General features: G+C 44.6%; 1 protein-coding gene across 9 annotated transcripts in view; it reads left to right on the top strand.

Moving 5' to 3' along the window:
- Positions 1 to 2,765: 2,765 nt before the first annotated feature.
- Lhcgr (luteinizing hormone/choriogonadotropin receptor) overlaps positions 2,766 to 13,452 on the top strand; it is a 75,676-nt gene continuing 64,989 nt past the window's right edge. For 6 of the 9 annotated variants that reach the window (XM_011246310.3, XM_006523723.2, XM_006523722.2 and 3 more), the window contains exon 1: positions 2,766 to 3,026. In XM_011246310.3, coding sequence (XP_011244612.1) covers positions 2,854 to 3,026 — 173 coding nt within the window. In that variant the 5' untranslated portion in view covers positions 2,766 to 2,853. The remainder of the gene's footprint in view (positions 3,027 to 13,452) is intronic. The other 3 variants (NR_157357.1, NM_001364898.1, NM_013582.3) reach the window with 1 other exon arrangement.

The raw sequence follows: 13,452 nt of genomic DNA, 5'->3' as shown, positions 1-13,452 counted from the left end.
CCCAGGGACTGGGTTACAGACAGACATCAGGCATCATAGCCAGCTGTTAATAAGCATTCTTGAGTTTCCCATGGCAAATTCAGTTCTAGATCTTTGTTTTAGTGTTTCTCAAATTGTGTTCTGGGAACTTCCAATGTATGCATCAAGTTGTGTAAAGCTGCTTGTCACAATGCAGATTCTGGACCTCGTTTCATTTCTATTGAGTTGGAATCTTTTGGGGGTAAGTCTTGGGGAATCTTTGCTTTTAAGCTTTGTAAATGACAGTTGTACAGCCTGAAATGTGAGAAGTTCTGTTCAGAAACTTTGGGGGGCATTTACTAAGATTTTTCTTTCTCCCACATTATTTTGTCAATAAAAAATAACTAGCCATCCTATGGGTCGTGCTGTTTCGAGGTTTTATGACAAATGTCAATATACCTAGCCACAGAGGCAAGAAGCCCCTCAGATCTAGAATTAGCCTCTCCAAGGAGGTCACACATTAATGAATAGGGAAGATAAGTTCCACTGTAGCAAATGTTTGTGACTGTAATAATCAATCCAATCAATTGGCTATCTTGGATACACAGCAAGAATTGACTGTAATAAGATCCAACTGAAATTAATCATAGACAGAATTTTTTTCTGAAACTTTCTTCCATGTTAACAACCTTGCTTTTTGTAAACAGAATTTGATTCCCAAGACAAACTCTCAGGTCCTATATACAGCAACACATTATGTGTCCCTCAAAAGTTCATGCATTTTGGGGGGGGGGAGACTTTTATGGGATATGAATTCCAACCTTTCTCCTACAGAGGAAGAAACTAAAGGCCAAGCCACAATGCTGAACACAGATCAGAAGAACCTCCTGGTGTCTCCATTTCCCAGTGCTTCTGCTATTGGAGTGCACAGTGAGACAGCTCTTCCTAGAATAACCCACTGTTCTCAGAGGGTCAGTGGTGGCTGTAAATATACACGGGGTAGTGAGGAGTAGGTATATTCTCTAGGACACACACACACATAGATATATAGGAGATATGATATGGTATGATATGATATGATATAAAATAAAATAAAAAGTAAAGGCTACCCATAAAACATGAGCCTTGAAATAAATGCCATTCAGCCACTTTTATTCTCATTTATTCTCTCTGCCTTAATGGCTCCATGGTAGAGAAGTCAGAAAGCTTTCACCGGCACTACCAAAACCTGACAATGCTAAATGAGGAGGAGACACAGCATAAACCCGGGATACATCTGGGCCATCGCTCAGTTCCTATGTAGATACATCCAGGATGGCTCGGGACAAACCAGATAAAGCTGAGACGCTCGTCTCTTGTGACTCGGAGTATCTGCTCTAGTCTCAAGCCCAGATTTCACTGTTCATTTAATCGTTCATCAGATATGTGCGGAGCGACACCTACGAACCAGAAGCCGTGACGAGCCACTCAGTACTAAGGTTAACTGAAAGGGGAAAGCAAAATCACGTCCTTCAGTGCTTTTTAAGCTACAAGCTTTAGAACCAGGGCCTATTAAGCTATTCTGAGTTAGAGAAGGCTCCCATGGAAGGGGCAGCAGTCTGTCTTGAAATACAACCAGAAGCTTGCCCAGTGGAATACCAGAAAAGGAAGACGGCATCAAGCAAGCTTTGGGAAGTGTGCACAAAGACATGAAAATGTAAATCAGCAAAGATCAAATCCCACACAATGTGAGCAGAGCTGGGTGATTTCAAAACAAGAGCAATAGAATAATGATCATCTACCTTACAGGTTTGGGCAAAAGACTGCAAGCTGGTGACTGAGGAAGCTGCCTTTCAGAACAAGAACTCTGCCCTGCTTTCTGTCTTGAAAGCTTTAGATGTCTTTACAGGGCTCAACATCCACCTCTTCCAGAAAAAAGAAAATTGCTAATATTTCTAGAGTCCAAAATCAATCCTTGGAAGGAACGATGCCTAATGAACACCGTAGAGGGGAAATGACCTGTTCCTGGGGCTGCTGTAAGATCAGGTTTTCTTTCTGCGGGGTTTAGAATCACAGACCCTATAGCAGAGGTTTTCCACTAGTAAGAGACAGGTGGGTGACAGACAGGAGTCAAAAAGCACTCCTCCATCCACAAGTTGGGTTACCATAGAAACTGTATACCTTGTTGGGTATTATGTTCCTGCTACAAATGCCCTAAGAGTCTGGTGTAACAGACATGATGTGCGGCAAGGCATCTATCACAGTCTTAAAGCACGGTGCACACCCGTTGAGGCCATTTTACCCACTCACATAGCAAGCCTTTGTTAACTAAAAAAAAAGAATACAAAGTGAGTCCAAACTGAATTTTGCCCTCAAGGGCTTCACAGTGCAGTGGGGATATATAGGACAGACCCAAATAGCTATGCTGAGGAGAACAGTTACAACCAAGAGAAGCAGAGAGATCAGTGAGGAAGCAGAGAATGGAGAGATTTCTTGTCAAGAATGGAGGAGCAGAGCCTAGAGCTAAGACACAGCAGGCCTGGCACTTTGGCTCTTCCGATGTGGATATGGACAGAGACATCTCATAGAACCAAGACAAGTCTCATGGGGACCATGGCAGAGCAGAGTTCAAAGCCTCACTCTAAGCGCTTACCACACATGACTCTATATTCTAACCCTCAGTTCATTTGCAAGCTTAGAGCAGAGGGCAAGTCTTAGGGAAACAGCAATGGGGTGGCTGGCCACAGTCCCAGGTCAAGGAGAACAGGGACAGGCGGTGAGAGGGGAGGGCTGGAGCGGGCGGGGGCCGGCGGGTGGGAAGGCAGGCCGAGGGGCGGGCAGAGGGTACGGGCGGGCCCCCCGGGCGGTCCAGCATACTGGCCTAGCCACCGGAGCTCACACTCAGGCTGGCGGGCCATGGGGCGGCGGGTCCCGGCTCTGAGACAGCTGCTGGTGCTGGCAATGCTGGTGCTGAAGCAGTCACAGCTGCACTCTCCAGAGTTGTCAGGGTCGCGCTGCCCTGAGCCCTGCGACTGCGCGCCGGATGGTGCCCTGCGCTGCCCTGGCCCTCGAGCTGGCCTCGCCCGACTGTGAGTACAGGGCGCCCCAGGTCCCTGCCTTTTGTTACTCGATGTTGGGCCCCATTGCTGGGAAGCAGGACGTAAGGCTGGACCCTGGTCAACTTCTCACTCCTTCCCAGTGACGAGGACCCAGATCTTCAGGCTGTCTTTGTTATCCCAGTACAGCCCAGACCTGCACTTCCCCCATAGGGGAGACTGAGGCAGGTGACTTTAAACTGCCCCCAAACCTGAGGAAGCTTCTCTCTGCCCCTTTGGTGAATTGGGTACCCCTCCTTCACTGAGTGGTTCTGCGCTTTGGCCAGCCAGGTCTTTGAAGGCTGCTGTGGGCTGTGCTCTGCTGTCTAAGAGCAAAGTACTCAGGGCCTAATTTGTCAGCTGGAATAACCTCGAGCCACCCGGTGAGTGATGTATTTGCCTCAGCCTGGCTAGCTAAGGAGTGGAAGAAATGCCTGTTATCTGGCTTCTGGTCACACTCACAGACGTGATAAAGGCACTGCAAGCATCTGCAAGCATCTGCAAGCAGGGAAGGGCCACTGCTTCCTGAAACCGTGGGATAAAGGCAGGAGAAAGCCGTTTGTGCTAAGGTACCAACTGCCCTTCCATGTTGAAAAGGGTTCCTCAGGTTGAGTGACCCTGATTTATGGAAATTGCCAGATGGCCAGAAGGATGAATGGCGGGTAGGTCAGTAGCTCCCTGGGCATGAGGCCTGGGCATAAGGATGGGTGGGCAGCAGTGGGTGTCTGCTAATAGTGGTAAGGTTAAGAGTGATGGGTTCTACTAAAATTGGATTGAAGTAATGGTTTCACATAAGAAAACTAAAACCATGGCATTGTGCGTTTGAAACAATGACTTGCAAGTTACATGACTGAAATCTCAATAAAAAACAAAGGAAGTAGGAGGTACCACAAATGCCCCAGGCTGGTGGAGATCTGCCCTGTGTTTTATCTGATCCGGTAATATTTCCCCTTGGGAGGCCAGCAGCCTATCTGTGACAGCTTCTTGGAGGAATTTACCTTCCCTGAGTACTTGTTCTGTTCTCTATGGGCAAGTTAATGGCCTTCTAGGAATAGCTGTGGGTGAGAGAAACAGTTAAGGGTTGAGGGGTTTCTATTAATTAGCTTCCATTAATTATCGTGTCAGTTCTATTCCCTAAAGGCAAGGACCGTGCTGATAGAGTTTGTTTCAATCAATCAGCAAATCCATGGAACTGCCTCCCAAGTTCTGGCCGTGCCCTTGTGTGACAAAACCTTCTGCGTTGCTCTTGTGTGTGATTGTGTCGCTAGCAGTCCTCGCATGCCTGGAGCTTTAGTGGGACTCTGAGATCTAAGATCCAGTAGACTAAATGGAATCCCTTGCTCCAGGTCCCTCGCCTATTATGTTGCCCAGGGAGATGTTATTCACTACCTTGCTGCAGTTGCTTGTCTTTCTAAGAAAATTACTTTTCCTTTAATTAAAATAACTGCTCCCAACATCTTCAACTTTGGTACTGGCTGGAAAGTGCCTATAGCCGAAGAAGAAGAGTTGGATGAGCTAAGTTCTAGCCCCTTGGATACCGAGGTGTCCACGTGTTGCCTCAGGAGGAGACCCCTGATAGGCCCCTTTCCTGAAGAAAGCTAAAGTGAAACTACAAGACTATACTTCATTGCCCTAAGGCATGGTTTAAACAAGGCTTCAAAATGGTTGTAGTGCTCACTATGGCTAGGTGGGAGAAGGGAACAATAAAATTACAGCTAGCTATTCTGGTTCTTAGGAGTTGGTTCTGAAGGCTTGGGAGCCCTTCACTATCCACAAGAATCTCCAGCATCCTCTACAGGGAGTTCCTTAGCATCCATCACCGAGTTCAACCTCTCCTAGACGTTCAGAAAGTCCCACATCAAGCACAGCACTTCTTACAAGATCACGCTTCCTAATATCAGATGTCTGAAGTGTTGTGGTCTTGTCCTTCAGATCAGAGCTAGGTGATGGTAGAGCCATTGTAGGAACAACAGGGAGAACTCAACATCCATGTAAAAACAGAGTTGCACATGAAAATATAGAAAGCTTGTCATTTAGAAACAATGTTTCTCCAAGTAGGAATTTCTGCCAGCAACAGGAGCATCCACGCTAGACTTGGAGCTCAGGCTCTGCCCATCACACTGAATCAGAAATGCTGAGAAACCCTGGGGAGCGCTGAGGATGGGAACCACTGCATTGCTCTTCGCGGTGGCAGAAACGTCCTCCAGCTACATGTGCCCTTCTCCACCACCCTTTCGCACCTATGCCTACTTATTAGAAGAAGAAAGCATAAAATTAAAGAGCCCAAACGCAGAGACAGATGGGAACCAATCAGGATAATGGATGGTTTTGGTTTGTTGTTTTGTTTTTCTTTAAAAAAAAAAAAAAAGAATAGAGGAAGGAACTCATGGAGAATGACAGGCAGAGGGCATCAGGGATGAGGGAGACATGTTTGTTAGAGTGAGCTCTCAGCTGAAGCAGAAGGCAACAGTAGTCTAAGAACTCACAGGAAGAGTTAGTCTGAGGATCAGGGTGGTCTGTGTGTTGAAAACAGAGATGAGTAGGTCAGGGTGTAAGTCAATGCTGAAGCAAAGGACGGGCAAGCGGAAGGCCACAGCCTGACATCCCTATCATAAACTTATCATCTGTGAGGAGAAATGAAGAAATGAATCTTTATTCAATGGAAAAACTATCGTCAGGCAGCAAAATGGATCATGAATTATCAGAAGTCAATAAACAAAAGGGAGCTGTGGTCTGGCATGAATGTGTGTGGCAGGGTTAGGCTTGGTAGAGGGAGGGGCGGAGCACCCGGCTGTGGAGGTTAGAAGGAGGGAATACCTCTGAGCGCCTGAGAATTCGTCATCATCCCTCAGTAGATACAACCGAGCTTCAAACCTGTCAGATGCTGAAAACTGTGCCTTCTGAGACCTTTGTCTGATGTTCACTGTTTGGTTTACAAAGAACAAGAAGTGCGTGAGTGATAATTGCTTATCACTGACAATGCGATGCTGGCAATTTTTCAAAGCGGAGTTGTTCAAATTGTTCGTATTTCTCCTCCCCTTCCATTTCTCATTAAAGGTATAAGTGTTTAAAACCTAAACTGTGACACAAGGAACAGCCTCCCACACTTTCATTGGTTTTGGTGGGAGGGGGGAGTAAATAGAAAAAGGGATTTAAATTTCTCTTTTCCTTTCTTCTTATTAGCTCTAGGCAACTGGTAAGGGGTAGGGGAGAAATCTCACCTTGCATGTAGTTATATTAAGATCTTTGTCTCTATGACAACAGAAAGGTTGATTTGCTTGATATGGAAACAGCTTCTGAAAACCTGCAAGTAAGAAAATGCTAATAATAATTGTAGCAATTTATTTTTCTGCATGTTGTGCCTACTTAACAGAGATTAAGCTTCTAGATGTTCACTTATGGCACAATCTAGAGGCTCTGTAAGGAGAAAGCATGAGAACCCAGCAGTGCAGTGTGCCTGAAACTGAGCGGTTGACACTGCTGCGAGCTTGTCACTGGTCTAGCACAGCATCAGTGCAGAGACACCAGACACACCTGACCTGGTCTGGTCTGGTCTGAGGAACTGATCCCAGGAGACTCGCCCAGTGTAAGAGGTGAGAGAGCAGAGGGCTCTAAAGAATTTAGAGATCCAGTGAATCACGAGAGGCTGAGTTCTCCAGAGGAAAACTTTGTGGGCTAAGGGGAAGGAGGCTGAACCTTGAAATAAAGAGCAAACCATGCAGGAACTGCAGGTTCCACCAGAGGAGCCAGGCTGAATGCAAAGAACAAAACTGAATGAGTTCTTCCCTCACTCAGACCCTGTGGAGAAAAAGAAAAATTAAGGGAAGATGGAAAGTCACTGGAAATCTTTGATTAATTACCCAGATAAAAGACAAAAAGTTGAACAGTTGACTAATTCAAGTCGTTGTTTGGTACTTGCATGCAAAGAGATAAGTACAGACCGTGATTAGGAATCCCCTCTCCTTGAAACACTTAAAATGCTTCACATACACACACACACACACACACACACACACGCACACGCACAGAGCACACACACATCCTGCCCCGGCCTCTCCTCATACTTGACTTGATAGCCTGTAATCACATCTTTCTTCCATATTTTATCATATTTTTATCATATATCTTCCATATTTTATCTTTAGTACAGCAGATGTTTGAACCCCAATACCTTGACATCAGGGGGAAGCAGTCATTTGCTGTGGACTGTTGACCAGTAGTCCTGACCACTGTGCTCTAGACTCCAGGAGTACTGCTTTCCCAAAGTACGACAAGCCGAAGTAAAGATGCCTTCTGAGGCCAAATCTTCCATCTGCTTTTGATTCCCAATCAATATGCTGAACTGAGAACCATTTGAGGAAGTCTGATTGAACTTAGGGTTGCCAGCATTTCATAGGCATTATGATGATCAATAATGAGCTATAGATGATTGAATTGAGTAGACAGGCTGGGTGTGGCAGTGCATGTCTCTAATCCCAGAACTCAGGAAGCCTAAGGCAGGAGAATTGACCTAATGTGCAGGAATTCAAGGTCTGCCTTGTTTACATAGTGAGTGCAAAACCAGCCTGAGAGCTGACTAGAACAGCAAACCAACACGAGAAGGGAGCACGTGTGGTAACTCGTTCTACTGCTAGACATCGCTTTCTAAATCCCCATCGACTCAAGAAAAGGTGCTGTGGGTAGTCAAGGGAGTTCTTTGTATCTTTGTGCTGTGTTAGCATCCAGATCCTGCCATCTGCTGGCCCTCGGTTTGTCTTTTGAATGGTAAATCACAGCTGCATCTCCAGAGAAGCAAGGCCAGGCTGGGAACTTAAGTCAGTGACAGCACTTGCCTGGCAGGAGACATGAGAACCTGAGAACCAGGGGCACACTCTGCAATCTGTCAATCAACAAGTCAATCAAACAAGGGGTGAGAGGGCTACAACTTATTTGTCTGACTATACCCATCTGCATTGTTCTAGTCATTTGTCCTTATCCCAGGAGCCTTTAAAAACAAAATTAGTAAAATCAGGCAAGTGAGTTAGGACATATAGGTTCACAAATCAGGAAACACCAGCTACCACGTCACATGAAAGCGTTCACAGAACAGAAGAGAAAGCCTTCCAAGCTCTGGTAATAACTTGGGCTTCCTGCAGCAGTCTTCTTCTCTTCTGACAGCCTGTCTGGCCAGGCTTTGAAGGCAACTCTTACAATTGATTAGCTGCGAAATAGTCTCCTAGTCCCAAGCTATGTGAGCATCATGCTTTGTTTTATAAATTACCCCAGCAGGACACTAAAATGCAAACAGCTCCTAAAATCTCTATGAATACATGGAATCCAATGTGGATCTCTTTGGCTTTGGGAGTATCCTCAGTAGAACACAACAATTCCTTGGGCTGTCTGGGGTTTTCATCGTTTAACCCCCAAATCTGTGAGTTCAAGGCTCATTTCTGCTCTGATCGTTCACCTGCCCATCTCTGCTTCTCACGCCCATTAGTCAGCTTTCGTTTAGTTTTTATTTTTTACATTTTATTCATTTTGGGGCTGAAGAGATGACCCACAGCTTACAGCACATACCGCTCGTGCAGAGACGCTAAGTTTGCTTCCATAACAGGGAGCTTACAACTGTCTATAATTCCAGTTCCAGGAGTTCTGATACCTCTGGCCTCTGTGAGCACTTGCATGCACATAGTGCATGCGCATAGACTCATACATGCATGTGTGCATGCGTGTGCACACACACACACACACACACGGGGGGGGGGGGGGAATTAAGTAAACATTTTTTTAAAATAATTTTTGTTTTGTATATATGAGTGTTTGTCTGCATGTATGTATGTATGTATGTATGTATGTCACAAGGGTGTCTGGAGCCCAGTGAAGCCAGAAGAAAGTATCAGATTACTGGATTTGGGGTTATAGATGGTTGGTTGCAAGGATGCTGGGAATCACACTCAAGTCCTCTGCAAGAGCAGCACTTGGTCTTAAGTACCGATTCATCTCTCCAGCCCCAGCCTCTATTCCTTAAAGTAAGGTAACCAAAACCTCTTTCCAAAGTGACATCTCCCAGAGTGGCAGCCAAGATGCCTTGACCATGTGTAACTCTGGTTGTCCATGAGGTTTGGCAGTTGAGTCAGGACCATAGAGGGAATCCTTGTTCACTTCAGACTAAAGGGTGATGGCTCCTTAGAACGAATGTTCTCTGTGCCAGTACTTTCTCTTGGTTGGAGAAAAATGCATATTTTAATGAAGATTAGCAAATTTCCTCCCAAATTTTTTTAGAAGAAAACTAAAGGAATACCTCACTAGGCTCTGCTTCCACACTAACGGGAGATAAGACTCCTCCCAGGCGGCAAACTGCTCGCTGCTGCGCTACACGGCCCTGAACCACAGCCATTTAATAACAACCTAGGCCAAATTCAGAAAAGTCCAGTTCACAAACAAAACAACCGCACAAGGATGGCCTTACCCTTTGCCGCTGTTACAGCAGCCCTTGACTCTGATGTCTTGAGTTTACGCCCGGGTCCCCAGCTTCTCATGACTATCAGCAGTGCATCTTTGTACTCTGGGACAGGGATGCTATGGTGTGATACCACAGAATCTGCCACAGGTCCTACATGGTCGGAATCAATCAAGATGATAGTCCTGGGCAGTCTAGATTCTAAAAGAGGCCCTCTTTCATTTTCACTGTGGTTTGGCCTAACAATAAAACCATGTGCCTTGTATGAAGGAAATGTGATGGTTCCTGCCTCTGTGTGTGGCTCTGGGCAAAAGGGGCTACCAAGGCAGCAGAGCCAAGAGTACTGGAAAGTTAAGATTTCACATTATGACAAAGTATTACCGTAACAAGCTGACTGTGTAGGAAGACTGAACAACCCACACCCCAGATACAAAGCTGCACAGCAGAGGTCTATCATCTAATGGCCACACCTGCTGGAACAGCTGTGTGCTTAGGAGGTGTTCATGAAGGAAAATGAGCTACTGCTGCCACTCAACCTGGGAGATGAATGAGTGAAAACCTCAACAAACAGAGCTCAGCTGGGCAGTGGTGGTGCGTACCTTTAATCCCAGCATGTGGGAGGCAGAGACAGGCAGATTTCTGAATTCAAGGCCAGCCTGGTCTACAGAGTGAGTTCCAGGACGACCAGGGCTACACAGAGAAACCCAATCTCAAACAAACAAACAACAACAATGACAAAGCTCATTATTGTCTGGAATCTAATATTCAAACAACCCAGCCTGAGCTGCCTCTGAAAGATTCTTCCCCAAGACTAAGCTGACTTCAGACTCAGCTGCCTCACAGGACAGCCAGGCCCCTTTGAGTACTTTTCTTTCCTCATTTCCCATCCCAAGGTTTTAGCTAGCCCCAGAAAACATTCAGGTCAAATGTGCTGACCACCCAGGATCTGTACAGGGAACTGTAGGAGCCACAGACCCGCATGCCCTGTCCTGCAGGAACCCTCAGTCTTCCCAGTCAGGTGAGAGGAAGGGCCAGTGCTCAGATGACTAAAGGAAACGCAGGTGGTCACAAACCACATGAAGATCATAAACATGGCGGAGTTCAGAGATAGGAACCATCTTTCTTAGCCAAAGGGACAAAGAAGCTTTGGCAAACAGCTAGTTTGCCCAGTTGAGTTTCATAACTTCAGGCACTTCATTTCCAGCCTCAGATTAATTAACAGTATTCGGTATACCAGCTGCAGCCAGTATGTACATGTTCAGTTCCAAAGAAAATGAGGGGGAAAGATGTTTTGAAGTGTTGGGACCAAGAAGCTTGTAATAAATGATGGGGCCTCCTGAAGCATAACTACAGGGTCGCTGCCCTGACAACATAATATTCTCTACCTCTGAGAGATATTTTTTGAGAAACCATTACAGATGCCACAGACATTCCCTGGGGAGAATTCAACATGTTGTTTCATTTGCCAGAATTATTTTTGTCATGTTATGTTATTGCTGGAAGAATTCTAGTTTAGAGGGCACATTGAGTTATTTTGCTGTGTGTCTTTAGAAAACTTTAAATGGATTTTGAGTGAGGGCTTAGATGTGTTTACAATTTTCCTCCAAGGCTTTATATTTTTAATATAGTTGTTGCACAAATAACTTGGAAAAGCTATTATCTACAGATTCTCCTTAACATCTTCATTCACAGAATATTTCATAAACTCCTTGAAGGAGCTTCTTGGGTGCTCTAGAAATGGCCCTCTTAGAGGGAAGTCACTCAAACTACATTTCCCACTGGGGAAATTCCAACTGACTGGAATTTTTTAAATCAATGAGCAAATGTGAACTCTCAAAGTGGCTCCCTAGAGTCAAAACATTTCAAAAAAAGTTGTTCTATGTCATCTCCCTGAAAGGGTATCAAGTGGGGCTTGTGAGAGCTGCTTCTAAGAGAAAAGTACCAAGTGGGGATGCCTACTCTCCCATGCAGTCATCTTTTCCCTAACCAGTAGAGAGGCAGATGAAAGAATGAGGCACAGGAAGTTTACAAAACTTTATTGACCCAGGACAAATAGAAGAACTTGTCCATACTAGCCCATGCCAAGGGGTTGCCACAAGGTATGGTCCAGCTAGCTTCATTCTTTCACTGTAAGAAGCTATAAATAAAAGCACATGTGAGTTCTTGTCTTGTGCTAAGTGTTGAATTAGTCTTAGATAATATTTTTGAATATAATATTTTATTAATTATTTGATAATTGTATATAATGTGTCTTGATCATATTCACCCGAACTCCTCTCATACCCACCTCCCCATACTCCTTGCCAACTTCACAATCTTCTTTAAAATAGAAAATGACCTACCAAGTTAAATTTGAATTGCCCACATACTCATCCACTGGAAAGTGATAAACCCAGGAGGGACCACACCCCTAAAGAAAAATGACTCCCCTCTTCCAGAAGCCATCAACTGGCAGCAGCCCCTCAGGAGAGGGGTAGAATGGCCCTCCCTCCTCCATTCCACAATGTCAACTGGCTAGACTGTGTGTGTGCAGTTTTTGTGCAGACCATCAGAGCTGGTATGAGTTTATGAATATAGCAACCTTGTCATGTCCAGAAGACATTGTTTCACTTCACTATGGTCCTCCCCAACCTTTGATACTTAGAGTATTTCTGCTCCCTCTTCTGCATTGGTCCCTTAGCTTTGATGGGAGAAGGAGGTATATACAGATGTCCCATTTCTGTCTGAGCACACTTATTTTTTTGCCCTTTGGTAAGTTATGAGTTTGCATTAACTCCCATCCATTAGACAAAGAAACTTTACCAATAAGATCTAAGAGCTGCACTAATCTATGGGCATAGAGATAGGAGTTTGTGAGGACATTTGATACTATGTCAATTTAAGAAACTAATGGTACTATCCCCAATCATGTGTCCTCAGCCAAACTAAACATTCATTTCCTCCCATGAAGTAGGCCTTAAATATCAGAAAGCAGTTGGTTACCCCCTAATATTCATGCCATTATTGTGCCCATGTCATACCTTGCCACACTGGTCATTATTGTAATTCATAAATTTTACAGCTAAGGAAGACTGTTGATAACTGTCTTTTACTGCAAGCTGCCTACATAACACCCTCCAGTACTATGAAAGCCAGCCAACAGGAAGAAAATCTACTCAATTACCACCAACTTGATTTCCCCATGTTCTACAACCAAAATATATGGTATCTTCAGCAATAGGGTCTTTTGTGGGTAACAGAGTAGTGACAATAACCTGTATTGGTTTGGAGTCTTCATAACACCCCTAATCAACAACTTGAGGGTTATATGCCACACCTGGCATTGGATTTTTCATTTAACAAACTATAGATTCTGGGAAAGACATTGTATTAGTCACTGTTCTATTGCTATGAAGAGACACCATGATCAAGGCAACTCTTAGAAAAGAAAGCATTTAGTCAGGGGTTTGCTTACAGTTACAGGGGGTTAGTACATTGGGATCATTGCAGAAAGCACGGTAGCATGTAGGCAGGCACTGGAGCAAGTAGCTGAAACTGTTATTGATCTTCAAATGAAGAGACAAGAAAGAGACTGGGCTATGCATGGGTTTTTGAACCCTCAAAGCTTACCCCCAGTGGTGCACTTCCTCCAAAAAGGCCCACCTACTTTAACAAGACCACACCTACTAATCCTTCTAATCTTTTCAAATAATAACACTCCGTGATGACTAAACCTATGGGGACCATTCTTATCCAAACCACCACCACTTACCTCTCCTGTGTAGGATCATTTGAATTAAACTGTTTTATATGAATACATACATATTTAGGGAGTTTATGAAGTACTAGGTTTCTAGAAGGCACTTTCAAACATTCTTAATGTTGGTTATCTCTTCCCCTACCTTCTATATTGATATTTTTAAATTTTATATCAAAACTATGAATCTTACAGATGATATGCATTCTATTGATCTGAAATGAAGCTATAGTTTGAAGCTGAGT

Source organism: Mus musculus, chromosome 17 (assembly GCF_000001635.26).
Source record: "Mus musculus strain C57BL/6J chromosome 17, GRCm38.p6 C57BL/6J".
In the NCBI taxonomy this organism is placed as follows: Eukaryota; Metazoa; Chordata; class Mammalia; order Rodentia; family Muridae; genus Mus; species Mus musculus.
Note: the sequence above shows the minus strand (reverse complement) of the source record. Positions and strands in the feature narration are given on the sequence as shown.